Below are 20,456 nucleotides of genomic sequence, written 5' to 3' on the forward strand. Positions count from 1 at the left end.
CTTGTATATCTGGCATAACTAACTCTCCTTTCCTAAGCTCCAACTTACATCAACTCATCCAGAATTCCACTGCCAGATCTTATCCCATAATATCACTGGCCTTACTTATCACCAGAGCACGTGATAACATTTAACTGATTCATCAACTCTAGGAAATCCATTTCAAAACCCTGGTCCTGGCCATATTGGTGTGCGTCAGTATGCATGCAGTTAGCATCCGCTGGAAGTATGCAAAGTAGGCAGACCATGACATTGGACATCAGGGCCAGAATTTTTCGCTCGTCGGGTGGGCGCACGCCCGACCGAGCATAAAATGCTGCATGATGAGGTTTCCAACAGCAATTAAAAATAACATAAAAATGTAACATTTCATGAATAACATGTCCCTGCTCATGTGACAGAGTGACATGAGGGGACATGTTTTTTAACATTTTAAAATTCTTTATTTTTAACTTTCAAAAATCTTCATCTCCCTGAGGCAGCTCTGTGCCTCAGGGACCTTTTCCTGCGTGCACCTACACACATGCGTGAAGTTTCCCTGCTCGCACCCCCCCCCCACCCCCCAAACACAGGCAGCGCTGCTGCACGAGTTTCACGCCAGGCGGGCCTTAACTGGCCTGCCAGCATGAAATCGCGGCCGTGGCCTGATCACAGCCGGCGGTCGGCTTCCTGACCGCTCCCGCTCGCCGAGCCCGCCCGTCGAGGGCAAAATCCTGGGCCAGGTGTGTTGTCATTTTGGAGCTCAACACTACAGCTAATGGCTTCTCTCAATCATGCATGACTGAACATGCATTCAGCAGCAGGAAGGACCCCCGCCCCCACCAATGTCATTTAAAGGAATCATAACTACTTTCAGATCAGTTGATGATTGATTTCTAATAGCTGTTGCTATGATTGTATAAGTGTTTGGTGCTCAGTTGTTTAAAGTTGGAAATCCTACAAAAGATGATGTGACAATTGCTGGAGGAGATGGTCCTAGCTTGAAGGTTTCTGCACAAGCCAGTTGTCCCTGGACCAGGGTGCACTCGTAGCATTCCCCTTGGAGTACAGGATGACAGTGAGAATGAGCAGAGGGCATGAAAAGGGTAAGCTACAAGAAAAGGAAGGAGGAGGAGGAGAAAGACTTTCAGCAAGAGGCCAAATCCTGAACCAGAACAACATGTCAGACATCTCTGCTGTCAGCCTCAGAAATCTGCCATCTGCTGCAGCCGCAAATGTAGCCTCACACCAAGGCAAGGAACGCATTGCAGCAGCTGTGAAGGAGATCGTGTCTACAGACTTTCAGGTGTCAGACCCCGCCTAGATTGAGCCGGTGATATTTGCACTATCCCATAGTTTACTGTTCACTGTTGAGTAAAGAAGGTCATTGACACTCTCTATTCGAAGAAAGCTGAATATATTTCTTTCTCTCTGGCCGGTGAGCAGCAAGTGGCATGGAGCACGTCGCTTCATGTGGACTGCAGCCTTTCCCACGATGCAGGGTGCCACTGACTGCACACATGTTGCTATGCAGGCACTTCATGTCAACCATGAGATGTGCTGCAGTTGATGGGATACCATTCTCTCAACAGCCACTGTTGGGCCATTACACGCAGTGAATCATGTAGCTCAATGCCTGGCATCCTGGCAGTAGTTATGATGTTTTCAGGCTGCAGCAGTCCATTGTGCTATCTGCATTTGAGGCACCAAGACAAATCAAAAGGTGGCTACTGGGTATCAAGGGCTATCTGCTGATGATGTGAATAATAACTCTGGTGTGCAACCCATGCATATGTGGGCAGCTTGCATACAATGAAAACCAGGCTGCCGCATGAAATGTGGAGGAGTAGACCACTGACATAATTCTTCTGCTGCCTGCACTCCTCTTGAAGAGCCCTGCAATACTTGGCAGATCAGAGCCTGAGTTTTTGGTGCTGAGGCGGGTGTGCAGAGTCGGGAAATCTCCTGGCTCACTGCACGTGCCTCAGGAAAGATGTCCTGAATGGCGGGATCTTCGTTTCAGAGGGTGGGTGCAGTATGTAATCTACAGAAGGATACCTCACACAAATTTCTGACCCTAATATCTCACTAAGCAACAAAGGAACTGGAGCTGGCTATTGAATCCCTTGGGTCTGTTCTGCCATTCAATGAGGTTATGGTTAACTTGCATCTTAAATCCATGTACCTGCCTTAGTTCGTTTCCTTTTATACCAGGGTCTAGCAAAAATCTATCATCTCAGATTTAAAACTATTAATTGAGCTACCATCTATTGCTTTTTGTGGCAGAGTTCCGCACTTTCACGACTCATTGTGTGAAGAAGTGTTTTTCTGTCTCTTGACTGGCCTATGGCTATGTTCCCTTGCCCCACAGAAAACAAAGTTTATTTCTACCTACTCCATCAATTCTGTTCAAAATCATGAAACCCTCAATTAAATATTCCTTAACTTTCAATATTCCATGAAATATGAGCCTCGTTATGTAATCTCTGCTCTTATTTAACTCTTGCAGCCTGATAACATTCTGAGCAATCTGTGCTGCAGTCCTTCCAAAGTTAATTTCTAAGGTGCAGAGTCCAGAACTGCAGACAGTACTCGAGATGTGGCTCAACCAGGGTTTTCAATAGCTGATACAAACTTTCTTCCCCTTTCTGTTCTAGCCCTCTTGACATAAAGGCTAACATTCCATTTGCCATTTTGCTAACTCTATGCACTTGACCATGATATTTTAAAGGGATGTGTGCATGGAACCCTAAATCTCTTTGACCTCCATTGATCCTAGCTTTTCACCATTTAAAAAATACTATTTTTTTCCAAAATGGATGACCTCAAACACAATTGCATTGAAATCCATCTGTCATAGTTTTGCCCACTCACTTAAACTATCAATGTCTTAAACTATCAATGTCTCTTTAGAATTTTATGCTCCCATCCACACTATGGACTATACCACCTTTATTTGTGTCTATGGTAAAGTTGAATTATATGGCTCCCTATTGTTTTACTCGAGTAATTAACGGTTCAGATCTTCCAGTACCTGGATGGTTGTACCATGGAAGATGCTCTGGGTGGCCTCTCAGAAGTCCCAAAGTGAGGATTCTGCAGAGATTGCCTCGGAGGTTTCAACTTCCAGTGGACAATTGCCCTGTGTCCGGAACCCTCCGAAAAAGTTTCTAACTCTGCGTTAGAGTCGGAGACTTCGGAGGGTTCCCACTCATTTAACTGGATAATTATCTAGGAAATGTTGCGCAAGAAAAAATACATATCTAGCTCCTGGGTTTTTTTTAATTCATTCATTCACAAGATGTGGGCTTCGCCAGCATTTATTGCCCATCCGTAGTTCCCCTTGAGAAGGTGGTAGTGAGCTGCCTTCTTTGAATCGCTGCAGTCCATGTGGTGTAGGTACACCCACAGTGCTGTTAGGAAGGGAGTTCCAGGATTTTGACCCAGCGACAGTGAAGGAACAGCAACATATTTCCAAAGTCAGGATGCTGAGTGACTTGGAGGGGCACTTCCAGGTGGTGGTGTTCCTATCTATCTGCCATTCTTGTCCTTCTAGGTGGTAGTGGTCGTGGGTTTGGAAGGTGCTGTCTTAAGAAGCCTTGGTGAATTCCTGCAGTGCATCTTGTAGATGGTACACACTGCTGCTACTGTGCGTCGATGGTGGAGGGAGTGAATGTTTGTGGATGTGGTGCCAATCAAGCTTTGTCCTGGACGGTGTCCAGCTTCTTCAGTGTTGTAGGAGCTGCACTCACCCAGGCAAGTGGGGGAGTATTCCATCACATTCCTGACTTGTGCCTTGTAGGTGGGCTTTGGGGAGTCAAGAGGTAAGTTACACGCCGCACGATTCCTAGCCTTTGATCTGCTCTTGTAGCCACAGTATTTATATGGCTAGTCCAGTTCAGTTTCTGGTCAATGGTAACCTCCAGGATGTTGATAGTGGGGGATTCAGTGATGGTAATGCCATTGAACATCAAGGGGCGATGGCTGGATTCTCTCTTGTTGGAGATGGTCATTGCTTGACACTTGTGTGGTGTGAATATTACTTGCCACTTGTCAGCCCAAGCCTGGATATTGTCCAGGTCTTGCTGCATTTAGATACAGACTACTTCAGTGTCTGAGGAGTCGCGAACGGTGCTGAAAATTGTGCAATCATCAGAGAACATCCCCACTTCTGACCTTATGATGGAAGGAAGGTCATTGACGAAGCAGCTGAAGATGGTTGGGTAACGATACAAATGACTCCCTTGACTCCTCCATGACCCTCCAACTCCCCTCCAACATCCTAGACCCTCAGACCCCAGCCCCGCCCAGAGTCTCTGACTCCATCCCCACTGACCGTCCAACTCCCCCCCACCACCCCCCCGAGGCCTCTGATTCCTCCCCCCGCCGACCTGACCTGACCCGACCTCACCATCCTGCCCACCCTACCCAGCAGGAATCCTACTCGCCCTGCCATCTACCACCCTACCCACTTACCTCACTCATACTCATTCAACAATACAGTGAAAAGCTATTTAAATGTCCCAAAGCTTTTACTGTGCTAGTTAATGAAGACTTACCAAAATACGGCAGCTAGTGCCATAAAAGGGAGTGTGGCTTGGCTTCCTCCGACGAAACTGCCCTATGAAAAGAGACTCCCAGTACAGGTATGCTCCACATTTCTGAAGAGGCCTGGTTCAGAGATGCAGGCCTGAAATGTGGAGCGAGGCGCTGCTTAAAAAAGTAGGAGCGGAGTGGCAATCTGACATTGAATATAGCGGCCTAATGAATACAGTGAACAATTGAGGGCCCAGCACAGGTTCTCATGAGACATCACTAGGCATTTCCTTCCAACTCAAGTATATACTCATTATCACTGCTGTCTGTTTTAACTACATAACCCATCTCCTAACCTAGTCAATAATTTGCCTTAAATTCCATGAGCTTTATTTTTAGTGAACAGTATCCTATATGGAACCTTATCCAATGCCTTCTAACATTTGCCTCCATATACACTACAAGCATGGACAGTTGTCTGTCTACCACTTTAGTTACTGCCTGAAAAAAAGACTCAGTTAGTTCCATTAGACATGACTTAACCTTTACATATCCAAGTCAGTTCTCTCCAATTAGCTCAAATTTCTCTAAGTGCTCAATCATTCTGTTCTTAGTTATACATCCCAAAAACTTCCCACAACAGATGTTAAGTGGATAGGTTTATAATTTTCTGGTTGCTCTCTCTCACTTAACTTAAATAATGGAATTGTATTTGCAATTTTCCAATCTAAAGAGATGATTCCTGAATCAATAGAGCTTTGCATACTTATGGATAATTTCCTCATCTTAAACTTAAAACTTAGGTGGAACCCATCAGGCCCTCAGGATTTGCCAGTCTTTTGTGCTTTTATTTTTACAAAAACTTTTTTCTTGCTTACTTTAACTTTACTGAGTTCTAGGCTTTGATGCATTGCTAGCTTCCCTGGAATGTCAGGTATATTATTCTCTTCCTCTACTGTGAAGACTGGTACAAAGTAATTTATTCAACAAGTCTGCCAGTTAGAGTAAAACAACCTTATGAAAAGAAAGTTAACCTTATGAAAAAAAAGATTTATGAAGGGTATTTTTAAAATAAGGCTATGGAGCTCAAGTGCAACTAAAAGTCAACTGAAAGCACAATGTTTATTGATGGAAGCGGATGCATGTAGTCATTTAAACTTCACTGGAAACCATTAAGCAAAAGCAAATGTATGTGGGTTGGAATTTTTGCTGACAGAACAGTGTTTTGCCAATTTTCTGTCGTTTGAAGAACTTTGCTCAGCCTACCTTGGACACCTGAAGACATATATACAAACTTCTCAAAGGAATTATGACATATCATTATTCCTTACATATTTACTGGGCACAGTAGTATTATACTTATGTTACTGGACTAGTAATCCAGAGGCCTGGACTAACGACCCAGAGACTTGAATTCAAATCCCAATAATTTAAATAAATCTGAAATAAAAAGCTGATATAGGTAATCATGACGGTGAAACTATCAGATTTGTTGTAAAAACCTATCTGTTCACCCATGTCCTTTAGGGAAGGAAGTCGATTTGGCCTATGTCTCCAGACGTGCAGCAATATGGTTGACTTGTAATTGCGCTTTGAAATGGCCTAGCAAGCTGCTCAGTTGTCTTAAAGGCAATTAGAGATGGACAATAAATGCTAGCAATGCCAATGATACCCTCATCCCATGCATGAACATAAGAACATAAGAAATAGGAGCAGAAGTAGGCTATTTGGCTCCTTGAGCTTGTTCTGCAGTTCAATGAGATCATGGCTGATCTGATTGTGCTTTTACTTCACTTTTCTGTCTATCCCCAATGATTCTCTTATCAATCAAAACTCTGTCTAACTCAACCTTTAACAAATTCAGTGGACCAGCTTCTACTGCTGTCTGTGGAAGAGAATTCCAAACACCAAATGCCTTCTGATAAAAGAAATTCCTCCTCATCTCCCCCTTGAATAGGAGACCCTTTATTTTTATCCCAGTTCTAGATTTTCCAACAAGAAACATTCTCTCAAAATCTCCCCTGCGAACCCCCCTCAGAATATTATATGTTTCAATAAATCACCTCTCATTCTTCTAAACTCTAATGAGTATAGGCCCAACCTTCTCAATCTTTCCTCATAAGACAAACCCCACATCCCAGGAATCAGCCTAGAGAACTTTCTCTGAACTGCTTCCAAAGCAAGTATGTCCGTCCTTAAGTAAGGTGACCAAAACTGTACACAGTACTCTATATGTGGTCTCACTAATGCCCTGTATAGCTGTAGCAAGACTTCCCTACTTTTATGCTCCATCCCCATGCAATAAAGGCCAACATTCCAATTGTCTTCCTAATTACTTGCTGTACCTGCACCCTGACTTTTTGTGATTCATGTACATGAGATTCATGAATAAATAAAAACAAAACCATAAATCAAAATTCCCCACAAGAAATTTATCACAAATACCAGCCTCTCAATCAACATGCCCCAAACTCCTACACTCTGTTTGACATGGAGCTAAATTTAAGACACTTAGGGATGTTTGAAAGAGCAGTGTTATGAGGGCCGTATTCCTTTGCCAAGCTATGAATAGCGATAGAAAAATGCATCTATCACTCCTCAAGTATCACATGCTGGTAACTTACTATATATCTTATTTCATTGTTCTAAATCCACTGCATGTCATTATAAACTCATTATTTTCAATGTTTTTAATGAAACAATCATAACATAAGTGATCCACATCATCTTGCATGACATTGACTGTTGAAATTAGCCACAATAATAGCGTAGCAATTCTACTAACAATTTTAGAATTCAACCATAAAAAATAATTTAATTTAAAAGTCAGAGGAAGTCCTGATTAACATGCCGAATTGAAAAACAGCATAATTCTGAACTTTAGACTGCAATTTGGCAGATCAAATTACATAGATAACAGAGGTCTGAACAAAATCATAGCAAAGATCTAAATGATATCACATACACACTTTAGAAATGTGACATATTTTCAAAAATTCTATATTTACCTGGTGCTGCAGGGGTAGTATATGGATTTTGCCCCCAGTCTTTCCTGTTAGTCCTTAGCACAGGTCCATTCTTCTCCCGATATGATCCAAAACCCTCAAAGTGCCTTTTTCTACTCCCACCTAATTCACTTTCCCGCTTTTCAGTCATGCTGCTTGCAGACTGCAGATCCCCATATAAGTCCATGGAGGTCTCCCGCCTTGTACGGGTCTCAGTGCTTGTGAACCTTCTTACACAGGCATCAATTGACTCACTGACAGAATCATTTTTTTCTGTAGTCCTTGTCCATTGTGGCAAGTCAGAAAAGGCTAGTTTTGATGAGGTGTCTAAGTCAAAGATGTTCCTTGATGCCTTTTGTCCCATGTGCATTGGTTCAACATGCTGCTGTCTCAGTCTTTCCTTAGGTTTTCCTTTGTCAGCACCCAGTGTAAGATCTTTGTCACAGCCTTCTAGTTTCTGATGTATTAAAGCTTTAGCAAAATCAGATTTACATCCAAAGAGCTCACCTAGGTCTTCTCGTGACCCAATGAGCCGTTCATCTCGATGTTTATGTTTGTGCTTATGCTTCCGTTTATGAATTCGGCTGCTGGGGATTCCAGTGCCACCACCTCTTTGTGATGTTAAGGAAGGCTGTACGGTATTTAAATCCATCCCTATTGAAGGCTGCAAATGCATGGCATGCTTTACCTTGTGTTTGGCAGTGGTTGGCATTTTTAAATGGGAGCTGGCATGGTACTGGGGTGGAGGCATTGTAGGCCTCATGAACGGAGTTGATGACCCAAGTGCATGAGACAAGTAAAAAGGAGCTGAATATTGCCCATAATACCCAAGGTTCATCATACCTGTCGCAATAGGCATTGATGTATAAGGCATGCCATAGGGTGCATAGTAACTCCCGCTGGGTAATGGGTACCCAAAACCCTGTAAGAAAGGCACCTTTGTCAAAGTCTCTTGGGCTTTAGGAGGTCTTCCACGCCTTTTCTTAGACTTAAGATCAGCTGTCCGGCGAAGATAGTGTAATGGATCATAATGAATGTATGGCACAGGGTAGTAATGATCAAAGTTGACCCTAAAAATACTGGGATATGGGTTATCAGCATAAAAAGAGTAGCTTCTGTGAGAAATGCGAAATACTTGGAACTTTGCAATTAGTTCTTCCAGATCTGCTATGAACTGCAAGTCATCCCTACTCTGCATCTGCAGGCTTTTTCTCTTCCGTCTATGCTTCTGTTTCTTCATATTTTCATGAATACAATAATCATCTACAAGCAGATGTTTTTGTCTGTGACTGTGCTTTCCTTTTGCACCAGGATCCACAACCGCGCCTTCAGAGGGATCAAGTGTGCAAAAGTCAAAGGAGTATTTGCGGCGCGATTCTGTACTCTTCTCTGCTTGATCAGAAGTGCTGTTATTGTCTGTTCCAATTCCACTATCGCTGGGTATTGTTTCCTCGCTGTGAGACTCACTGATAGGTGACAGTGTAATCTCCTTTAAAGAAGCTGCCTCAGATAAATGAGAAGGAGAGTTTGCCAGAAGCCTTGGTGGAGACAACTTCCAAGTGCTTGCATGCAAGCTTTTTGGGGTTTTTATAGGAAGTGCACTAATTGGCTGAAGGTTTGGCATTGCCTTTGACTCGGATAAGTTAGTCTCACTGCTGACCGGGCTGAGGTTTCCTACAGGCCCCATTACCTGGGAAGGTGATGGTTGGGCAGTGTTTGGTAACACTGTTCCAGTCAGATGTGGACCAAAAGGCACAGTTGGATTTTCTGAATGGGCAGAAATTGGCTTTGAATATTTCTCAGCACCTTTGTTTCCGTTTTGCTGCAGCTGTACCATGGCTTTCGGTTTTCTTCCTCGTTTTTTGCCAATATAAATAGTCCCTCTCTTGCTAACATTGATCTGTTTCCCTAACTTGGTCTCAAGCACAGACGAGATTGTTGAAATAGTACTGGAGGACTGTACTTTCTTTTTTAGTACTGTGTTATTAGAACAGGACAGAATTTGATTTAAAATATTCTTCCGCTTCATGGTTTTCATTTTATTAATAGTTTTGATTGTTTTCTTATCTAGAACATTTATTTTCCCATCCTTTTTGGGAAATGATGTGTCTTTAGGCTCTAAGGTGACAGATTCCATTGGTACCAGTTTAGTAGGGCTTTTTCTTTTCTTCTTTTTCTTACTACCATTGGGAGACTCGCAACAAATGGGGCTAACTGGGCTGGTGGCGGTTCCTTCGTGTATAGTCTCAACAGTAAGTAAAGGCTGCTTCTTTGGTCTTCCCCGTTTCTTCTTCATAGGAGTAATAACTGTAAGACTATCTGTGTTAGAATACAGTGGACTAGCTGGAGTTATAGGATAGGCAGAAGGAGGCTCCACAACCATATTTTCTTGTTGTGCAACACTATTTTCTTTCAGAAGACTTAAGGTTTTACATTTGGCAGAAATGGTGCTGTTTTTAGCTGAATGTTTTGAATGCTTCATTTCTGTGGAGCCTCTTCTGCTTTTGGTGGGATCTATAAAAACAGGCGATGCCAATATTGCTGTTGGTTTCCGAACTCTATTTCCATTATTTGAGAGATCAGCTAATTCACCAGCTCTCCCTACTGCTAGACTGATTTGACCAAGTTCCTTCTGCATACTTCTACTTTGCTGCTTGATGACCTTGCTGCTGACCTGGCTCCGACTGTTGCTTACAGCATTTCCAGCATTGGGAAAGTTGCTAGTTGCAGCATTTTTCAGGTTTGATTCAGCACATGTTGGTTCTGAATGTATGCTTTTATCTGTGATTGCTTTTGATAGCCGTCCCTTTCTTGTTCTGGTACCATTAGACACTGCAGTCTGTGGTTGTATTGGGATTCTAATCATTACAGAACTTGAATCCTTTTCCTGACTATTCATTGTGTTGGGCCTGCTGGGAGATGTTCTTGATGGTGGATCTGTGTTTGCACTATGGCCTGCTAAAATGTCTTTCCTTGCTTTTGTAATTCCATGAAATTCTAACTCTGTTCCCTTTTGAGCACTTTTGTCCCACTCTGCAGAGTTGTCCACTACCTGGTTTTTAGAGCACTTGGTGTCTCTTCTGCAGGATTTTCCTGCTCCACTCCCACGTGGCTGTTCCGTGGGCTCTGAATACTCTTTGCATTTGTCCGTTGATTTTGCCGATATAACTGCAGGTTCTGGGTGACCAACGGACTGGGACAATTTAGTAGTCACCAGCCGGTTAACATTACCAATGGCCAGTCCAGCATTCCCATTTATAAACTGATTCCAGGTACAGCCAGGAACAGGCCTGTTCAGTTGTGAATTTGCAAAGTCGCAGAACTGGTCTGAAATGAAATTTGTGTTAGCAGTGTTTGCTACTTCCCTTCTAGCATCAACATCTGTTGCATTACTCTGGAAAGTAGGGGAGACTCCAGAAGTTGCAGACCATTCAAGCTGGATCTGATTAACTCTCTCCTGGTACTTTGGTTTCACGCCGCCAGAACTGAAGTCATGTTGCAATCTTGAGGGAATTTCACTGAATCGCACTTCAGGTTGGTTGTGAGACCTTGATGGACCCTGTAAAAAGAAAAACAACCCTTTAGTAAACTTGACCTTTTCCTGTGATGAATTACACAGAACAATAACAGCATTCCAGGAGTGGGCACAATCCTACTTAAGAGGTTCATACATCAACAGAAATTAAAAGACTAGCGTCTCAGCAGCTTCTGAATGTCATCAACATTCAGAGTAGATTTAAACCTTGAATTCACTCTTTGATGTTGGTTATTATATACATTATATACTTTTATTTGATTAAAAATACAACCAGTATGAAGAGATGCAGCACAGCAGGTTGACACAACAATCCACAGTCCACTCAGTGGCAGTATGCGAGTTAGTGCTGGCAATTCCCTGAAGTGGAATTTTTCGAGCTCATTCCTATTATTACAGAGAAGCCGCTGGCATGACCACATTTAGAGGACGGGGCAAGTTAAAAGGCTAGGTCATCCATAATTACTCTTTCATGGTTGCTAATGCATGATCATGAATTGGCATTAATAATGGCTAGGGTAGGGGGGGGTGGTGGTGCGTGAGGGGGAGGCGGTGGAAGCAGGCACTTGATCAGTCTTCTTGACTACACATGGCTCATAACATGGGGAAGACTCCAGAAGGAGTAACACAATTATAAAAAAAAATAAAAAAATTGTTGCACAAAAAATTTCTAAAATATTTCCCAGTGTCAAAAAAAGGGAGCTGTCCAAAATATTATTTGCTGTATTGTTGAGATGAAAGATTCTTGGTGCAAGACTACTATTTAAAATATAGCATAAAAACCACAATGACATTGCTACAATGTGCCCAATTTAACTGCCAGAATGTGCAATAGGTAATAAGCAAGCTTTGCAAAATGTAGCATTACACAGTGTAGGCCTAAGGCATCATTCAGACATCTAGCTTGAACTCAGGAAACAGTTCAGAATTATAGAATAATCACAATGCAGATGGAGGCCATTCGGCCCATCATGTCTGCACCAGATCTCCAAATGAGCAATTCCCTTAGAGCCATTCTCATACTTTCTCCCGATAACCCTGCACATTATTCCATTTCAGATTACAGTCTAATTTATTTTTGAATGCTTCGATTGAATCTGCTTCCACCACACTCTCAGGCAGAGCATTCCAAACCATAATCATTCACTGCATGGACACGATTTTCTCATATTGCTTTCACTTCTTTTGCCAATTGTGGGAACTGGTTCTCCTTATCTACTCTATCCAGACCCCCTCATGATTTTGAATACCTCCATCAAATCTCCTATCAGCCTTTCTTTCTCCAAGGAAAACAGTCTCAATTTCTCCAATCTGTCTTCATAACTGAAATTCCTCATCCCCGGAATCAATCTAGTGAATCTTTTCTGTACCCTTTCCAACACCTTCACATCCTTCCAAAAGTGTGGCACCCAGCAAGGGAAGGATGGGGTATAAAGGAAGAAATACCAGGAGCTTGTCAAAAAGGTACGGTGATAATCATGGGGAATTTTAATCTACATATGGACTGGAAAAGTCAGATAGGCAAAGGTAGCCTAGATGAGGAATTGATAGAATGTTTTCAGGATAGTTTCTTAGAAACAGAATGTTCTGGAGCAAACCAAAGAGCAGGATATACTAGACCTGGTATTGTGCAACAAGGCAGGATTAATTAATGACCTCATAGTGAAGGCACCCCTTGGTAGCAACAATTATAATATGATCAAATTTTACATTCAGTTTGAGAGAGAGAAAAGTGCGCCTAAGACTAGTATTTTAAACTTAAATAAGGGCCATTATGAGGGCATGATAGCAGAGCTCGCTAAAATGAACTGGCAAATTAGGTTAAGGGATAGGTCAATAGAGATGCAGTGGCAGACTTTTAAGGGGATATTTCAGAATGCACAGAAGAGATACATTCCAATGAGAAAGAAAAATTCCAAGGGGAGGTACCACCATCCATGGTTAACTAAAAACGTTAAAAGATAATATCAAACCTAAAGAAAAAGCATACAATTGCGCAAAGATGGGTGGCAGGTCAGAAGATTGGACAGAATATAAAACGCAGCAAAGAATGACTAAAAAGATTGATAAGGAAGGAAAAATTTGAGTATGAAAGAAAGCTAGCTAGAAATATAAAGATAGATGGTAAGAGTTTCTAAAATACTTAAAAAGAAGAGTTAACAAAGTGAGTGGTGGTCAATTCTGGGGAATTAATAATGGAAAATAAGGAGATAGCAGATGAATTTTGCATTGGCCTTCACTATCGAGGATACAAATAACATCCCAGGAAATGGAAGGGAGGGAGGAACTCAGGAAAATTACAATCACCAGGGGAGTGGCATTGAGCAAATTGTTGGGCCTGCGAGTTGACAAGTCCCTGATCCTGTTGGCTTCTGAGATAGTTGACGCGCTGGTTTTAATTCTCCAAAATTCCCTAGATTTGGGAAGGTTCCATTAGATTGGAAAATTGGAAAACAGTGAATGTAACTCCTGTACTCAAAATGGAAGGGAGACAGAAAGCAGGAAACCACAGGCCAGTTAGCTTAACACCTGCCATAGGGAAAGTGTTAGAAACTATTATTAAAGATGTTAAAGCAGGGCACTTGGAAAAATTCAAGGTAATTAGACACAGTCAACCTGGTTTTGTGAAAGGGAAATCATGTTTAACCAATTTATTGGAATTCTTTGAAGAAGTAACATATGCTGTGGATAAAAGGGAACCGATGGATGTACTGTACTTAGGTTTCCAGAAGGCATTTGATAAGGTGCGGCATCAAAGCTTATTGCAAAATATAAAAGATCATGGTGTAGGGGGTAATGTATTTGCATGGATAGAAGATTGGTTAGCGAACAGGAAACCGAGGGTAGGCATAAATAGGTCTTTTTCAGGTTGGCAGGATATGTCGAGTGGTGTGCCACTGGGATCAGTGCTGGGGCCTCAGCTTTTTACAATTTATATAAACGACTTGGATGAAGGGACCAAAGGTATGGTTGCTAAATTTGTTGATGACATGAAGATAGGTAGGAAAGTAAGTTGTGAAGAGGACATAAGGAGGGTACAAAGGGATACAAATAGGTGAAGTAAGTGGGCAAAGATCTGGCAAATGGAGTATAACATGGGAAAATGCAAAATTGCCCATTTTGGCAGGAAAAATAACAATAAACATACCTAAGTGGTGAGAGATTGCAGAGCTCTGAGATGCAGAGGGATCTAGGTGACCTATTGCATGAATCACAAAAGGCTCATGTGCAAGTACAGCAAGTAATTAGGAAAGCTAATAGAACGTTATTGTTTATTGCAGGGGGAATTGAATACAAAAGTAATGTACTGTGTACATTAGCGGCCTCCTTATTTAAGGAAGAATGTAAGTATGTTGGAAACAGTTCAGAGATGGTTTACTAGACTAACAGCTAGAAGTGGGAGGAAAGGTTGGACAGATAAGGCTTGCATCAACTGGAGTTTAGAAGATTAAGAGGTGCCTTGATTGAAACATATAAGATCCTGAGGGGTCTTGACAAGGTAGATGTGGAGAGAATGTTTCCTCTTATGGAAGAATCTAGAACGTGGGGTCACTTTAAAAATAACGGGTCACCCATTTAAGGTAAAGATGTGGAGAATATTTTCTTTTAGAGGGTAGTGAGTCTTTGGAACTCTCTTCCTCAAAAGGTGATGGAAGCAGATTCTTTGAATATTTTTTAAGGTAGAGGTAGATAGATTCTTGATAAGCAAGGGGTGGAAGGTTAGCAGTAGTAAGTGGAAATGTGGAGTAGAGGTTACAATCAAATCAGCCACGATCTTATTGAATGGTGGAGTAAGCCTACTCCTGCTCCTAATTCATATATTCGTACTTATGTTTGTATGCGCTTTCTACCAAAATGAATCACTTCACAATTCTCCGGATTGAACTTCATCTGCCACATGTCTGTCTATCCCACCAACTTTTCTATGTCCATTTGAAGTTCTACACTATGTTCCTCACAGTTCACAATGCTTCCAAGTTTCTTATCATCTGCAAACTTTGAAATTGTGTCCTGTACATCATTGTCTAGGTCATTAATATATATCAGGAAAAGCAAGGGTCCCAATGCTGACCCCTGTGGAACGCAACTACAAACCTTCCTCCAGCCTGAAAAATATCCATTAACCACTACTCTCGTTTCCTGTCACTCAGCCATTTATATCCATGTTGCTACTGTCCCTTTTATTCCATGAGCTATAATGTTGCTTACAGGTCTATTGTGTGGCACTATCTCAAATGCCTTGTGGAAGTCGATGTATGCCGTAACAACAATATTATCCTCATCAACCCTCTCTGTTACCTCATCAAAAAACTCCAACAAGTTAGTTAAACCCAACATTCCCTTAAGAAATCTGCACTGGCTTTTCTTAATTAATCCGCATTTATCCATGTGACTATTAATTTTGTCCTGGATTGTTGTTTCTCAAAGTTTCCCCACCATCGAAGTTAAACTGACTGGCCTGTCGTTGCTGGGCTTACCTTTACACTAGTTTTTCAACAAGATTGTAACATTTGCAATTCTCCAGTCCTCCGGCACTACCCCTGAGTCTATGGAAGACTGAAAATTAATGGCCAGTGTCTCCACAATTTCCACTCCAACTTCTCTCAGTATCTTTGGCTGCATCTCTTCAGGTCTTGGTGCCTTATCGACTTTAAATACAAACAGTCTATCAAATACCTCCTCCTTATCAACTTTAAACCCTTCTCCTGTCTGAATTACTGCCTCTTTCACCATGGTCTGGGTAGCATCTTCTTCCTTTGTAAAGGCAGATGCAAAGTATTCATTTAATACCTCAGCTATGCTCTCTGCCTCCATGGGTCATTCCCCTTTTTTGCTCTGCCCCTCCTGTCACCACCCTTTTACTATTTATATGCCTATAGAAGACCTTGGCATTCCCTTTTATGTTGACTGCCAGTCTCTTTTCATGCTCCCTCTTTGTTTCTCTTACTTGCTTTTTCACATTCCCTCCGAGCCTTCTACATTCAGCCTGGTTCTCAATTGCAATTTCTACCTGGGTCAAAAGGACACTATTTCTTCTTTATTATAATTTCTAGCTCCTTTGTTATCCAGGGAGCTTTGGATTTGTTTGCCTTTCTGAGGGACTATACCTTGACTGTGCCTGAACCACCTCTTCTTTGAAGGTATCCCATTGTTCAGCTACCATTTTTCCTGCCAACATTTGACTCCAATTAATTCAGCCCAGATCTGTTCTTACCCCATTGAAGTTTGCTTTTCCCAGTTAATTATTCTTACTCTGGGCTGCTCTCTTTCCTTTTCCATAGTCAGCACAAACCTTATGGTACAATGATCAGTGTACCCTAAATGTTCTCCTACTGATTCTTGATCTACTTGGCCCGCCTCATTCTCAAGAACCAGGTCTAGCAGTGCCTTCTTTCTCATTGGACTGGAAACATACTGCAGTAGAAAGTCTTCCTGAACACACTCTAGGAACTCTTGTCCCTCTCTGCCCTTTACACTACTACTATCCCAGTCTATATTTGGATAATTAAAATGCCTCATTATAACTACTCTATAATTCTTGCATCTCTCTGTAATTTCCTTTCCCATACTTCGTGGCCTATAGACGACACTGAGCAATGTAATTTCAACCTTTTGTTCCTTGGCTCCAGCCAAATCAATTTTGTCCTTGGCCCCTCTGGGACATCCTGTTTCTCCAGCACTGGAATATTCTCCTTAATCAATGCCGCCAACCCACCCCCTTTACTTCTTTTCCTATCTTTCCAGAACACCTTGTATCGATGGAATATTTAATACCCAGTCCTACCCTTTTTTGAGCCAGGTCTCTGTTATAGCCACGACATTCCATTTCCAATGGCAATCTCCACCTGTAACTCACCAATCTTATTTACCGCACTTCGTGTTTTCACTTACATGCACAGTAACCTTGATTTAGGCTCTATCACCTTCTCCCTTACTCTGATCCCACCTATTAACTCACTATTCTCTATTCCAGTGCTATCTATCTCTCACAGTATTCTGTGCACCTTGGTATTCCTGTCTGATATTATCTCCTGGGTCCCACGCCCCTGACAAGTTAGTTTAAACCCTCGCCAAAAGCACTAGCGAGGACCTTAGTCCAGGTTCTATTTACGCGCAACCTGTCCAGCCTGTACAGGTTCATTTCCCCCAGAGCCAGTCCCCATGTCCAAAGAATCTAAAGCCCTCCCTCCTGCACCACCTTCCAGCCACGCATTCATCCGCTTTATCCTCCTATTTTTATACTCATTTTTATTTGGCACTGGAAGTAATCCGGAGATTACTACTTTTGAGGTCTTGCTTGCTAATTTCCTACCTAGCTCCCTAAATTCTGACTGCAGGACCATATTCCACCTTTCTACCTATGTTGTTCATAGCAGTGTGGACCACTACTGCTGGCTGTTCCAACTTTCCAACTCAGGGTGTTCTGCAGCTTCTCAGTGACATCCTTGACTCTGGTACCAGGGGGACAACATACCACCTTGATTCACATCTGCAGCTGCAGAAATGCCTATCTATTCCCCTAACTATCGAATCAACTATCACCATCGTTCTTCCATTTTCCTTGTACCCCTCTGTGCAGAAGATCCACCTGTGGTGCCTTGGACTTAGATCTAACTGTACTCCTCAGATGTACCATCATTCTCATCAGTATTCAGAACTGAATATTAGTTGGTGAGTAGGACCCACTCAAGGGGCTCCTGCACTACCTGCCTATTTCTACTTGGCTGGTTGTTGGTCTCCCATTCCCTCTCTTGCTGCATACTCTTAAACTGTGGGGTGACCACACCTATAAATGTGCTATCCACAAAGCTCTCAACCTCACAGACGCTCCTCAGTGACACCAGCTGCTACTCAAGTTCCAATACCCAGAGTTCAAGCTGCTACAACTGATGAAACTACCTGCACAAATGGTATCCAGGACACGGGAAGTGTCCTGGAGTTCCCACATAACACAGGGTGCACACTCTTGAAGTTGGAACAGACCTGCCATTTCTGTTAGTTAATGAACTTACTACTGCTAATAAATCTTACTACTGCAAATAAACCTTTATCAAACTAATAAACCTTATTCCTATTAATAAACTTTACTAACACTGATAAGCCCAACTAATACTTAATATACCTTACTAGTAGTATAAGTCTTACTTCTTAAAAAGGAAAGATAAGACTCACCAGTTTATTCCCTAGCTTAGATGAAATAAATAGGAAATACTTAACTGCCGATCACGAACATGTTTCCTATGATGTCACACCTTGATTTTTCTTTCCGAGTGCAGGCTTTGACTGGTTCCTGACAACGGTGGCGGCTCATTGTTTATATCCTCGCTACAGGTCTCGCTCATTCCTGCAGCTCGCTGACTGAACTCTCGCCTTCTCCGTGCTGTTTATATCCTCGCTACTGGTCTCGCTCATTCCTGCAGCTCGCTGACTGAACTCTCACCTTCTCCACGCTGTTTATATCCCCACTACTGGTCTCGCTCATTCCTGCAGCTCACTGACTGAACTCTCACCTTCTCCACGCTGTTTATATTCCTGCCATTGGTCTCGTTCATTCCCACAGCTTGCTGATTGAACTCTCACCTTTTCTGTGCTGTTTATATCCCTGCTACTGGTCTCGCTCATTCCTGCAGCTCGCTGACTGCAGTTGGCATAATATGAACTCTCTGTCACTGAATAGCTGAATAGCACTTTATATACAGACTTTAGTGTTTAATGGTAATATATTTCAGCATAAAATTGATACTACACCAGCATTTTATAGGTTGTCCAGTTTAAACAGCTTTAAATATTTTACTTTACCAAATGCAATGTCAATTATACAGCAAAATTAACTCTGAATTTACCATATCCTAGATGAAATATTCAACCTAAATAAGTCATTTTGATAGTATTTCAAGTTATTAAAATTATTTTGTATTACTACCTGGAAGTTTGGTCATGAGCCAGTGGAATCTTTTGAGGGAGGAGGGGTGGGAGGGGGCAGTCCTCACAGGATGCCAAATAAGGAAGGCCCCCCACCAGCCCTAGTCCACAAGAAAACCAACAGGAAGAGGCCCTTAAATAGCTCATGAAATGTCAGGGGAGACAATGGGTACGCCACCTCCTCACCACCCAAACTGATTTTGAATGAAAGGCTTAACATATGAGGAACGTTTGAGGACTCTGGGTCTATACTCGATGGAGTTTAGAAGGATGAGGGGGGAGCTGATTGAAACTTACAGAATACTGAAAGGCCTGGATAGAGTGGACGTGGGGAAGATGTTTCCATTAGTAGGGGAGACTAGGACCTGAGGGCACAGCCTCAGAGTAAAGGGAAGACCTTTTAGAACAGAGATAAGGAGAAACTTCTTTAGCCAGGGAGTGGTGAATCTATGGAATTCATTGCCACAGAAGGCTGTGGAGGCCAGGTCATTGAGTGTATTTAAGACCGAGATAGATAGGTTCTTGATTGGTAAGGGGATCAAAGGTTACGGGGAGAAGGTGGGAGAATGGGGTTGAGAAACTTATCAGCCATGATTGAATGGCGGAGCAGACTCGATGGGCCGATTGGCCTAATTTCTACTCCTATGTCTTATGGTCTTATGGATTTTACCCCCACTCCAGCCCCGCTACCGACAACATCCTAGCTGGGGCCCTGTAATATCTTGGCCATGGTGTCCAAAATGATCATCTCTTCAACAGATATAAGAGCGATAAAAAAGGTTAAACATTATCAATCAAAGGAAAGGTTCAAAGGTCTAAAAAGAAAAATCTAGAATAAGTGTTTTCCTAAATTGCACTCTAATACCATAGGGACAGTTTGTTGCATTCTCCAAGATTAAAACTAATGGTGTTTATCAAATTTGTCAAATAATGGTTATTTAATGCCATTGTATATTACATTTTTAGGAATACCATTATATTTCTAGCACTATGCCTAAAAATACTTACAAAAGTTGGGTAGATAGACCCCAGTACCATCCCAAATGAGCTGCTTTTAAAGGTGTCAATGAAACTAGCTCCCTAAGGTAGTACCCACCACCCTAGTCAGCATTCCCATGCAGTCTTCTGTAACTTTAAAATATCTGAACATGTAGACTCATACTAATTGCTTCTATTCATCTCTCCAATAATTTAGTATATTTGGTATATAATTTTTAATTTATTAATGCTTGTCACATCTTTAAGGTAGGGAAGTTTACTTCATCACACACTACCTTTGCGCTAACACTGGCACTTCAATGGAAAAATCTAACCTTTCATTTCTTAATGCATTATTCTTTAAAATAAGATTTGACAAATATTTGAAGACAATTTTGCATTGCAGGCAACAAATGGTCAATGAAACACAACAAAACAAATGTCATTGACAAGACACCACATGAAAGGCTACTGAAGAAGGTTAAAGGGTATGAAATTAA

At 42.0% G+C, this 20,456-nt stretch overlaps 1 protein-coding gene across 5 annotated transcripts in view; it reads right to left on the reverse strand.

The window, feature by feature from the left end:
• The window catches only part of setbp1 (SET binding protein 1), a 356,587-nt gene that overhangs the window by 88,785 nt on the left and 247,346 nt on the right, over positions 1–20,456 (reverse strand). For all 5 annotated transcript variants that reach the window (XM_078550626.1, XM_078550635.1, XM_078550653.1 and 2 more), the window contains one exon: positions 7,524–11,079. In XM_078550626.1, coding sequence (XP_078406752.1) covers positions 7,524–11,079 — 3,556 coding nt within the window. The remainder of the gene's footprint in view (positions 1–7,523; positions 11,080–20,456) is intronic.

This window comes from Cetorhinus maximus, chromosome 1, assembly GCF_964194155.1.
Source record: "Cetorhinus maximus chromosome 1, sCetMax3.hap1.1, whole genome shotgun sequence".
NCBI lineage: Eukaryota > Metazoa > Chordata > Chondrichthyes > Lamniformes > Cetorhinidae > Cetorhinus > Cetorhinus maximus.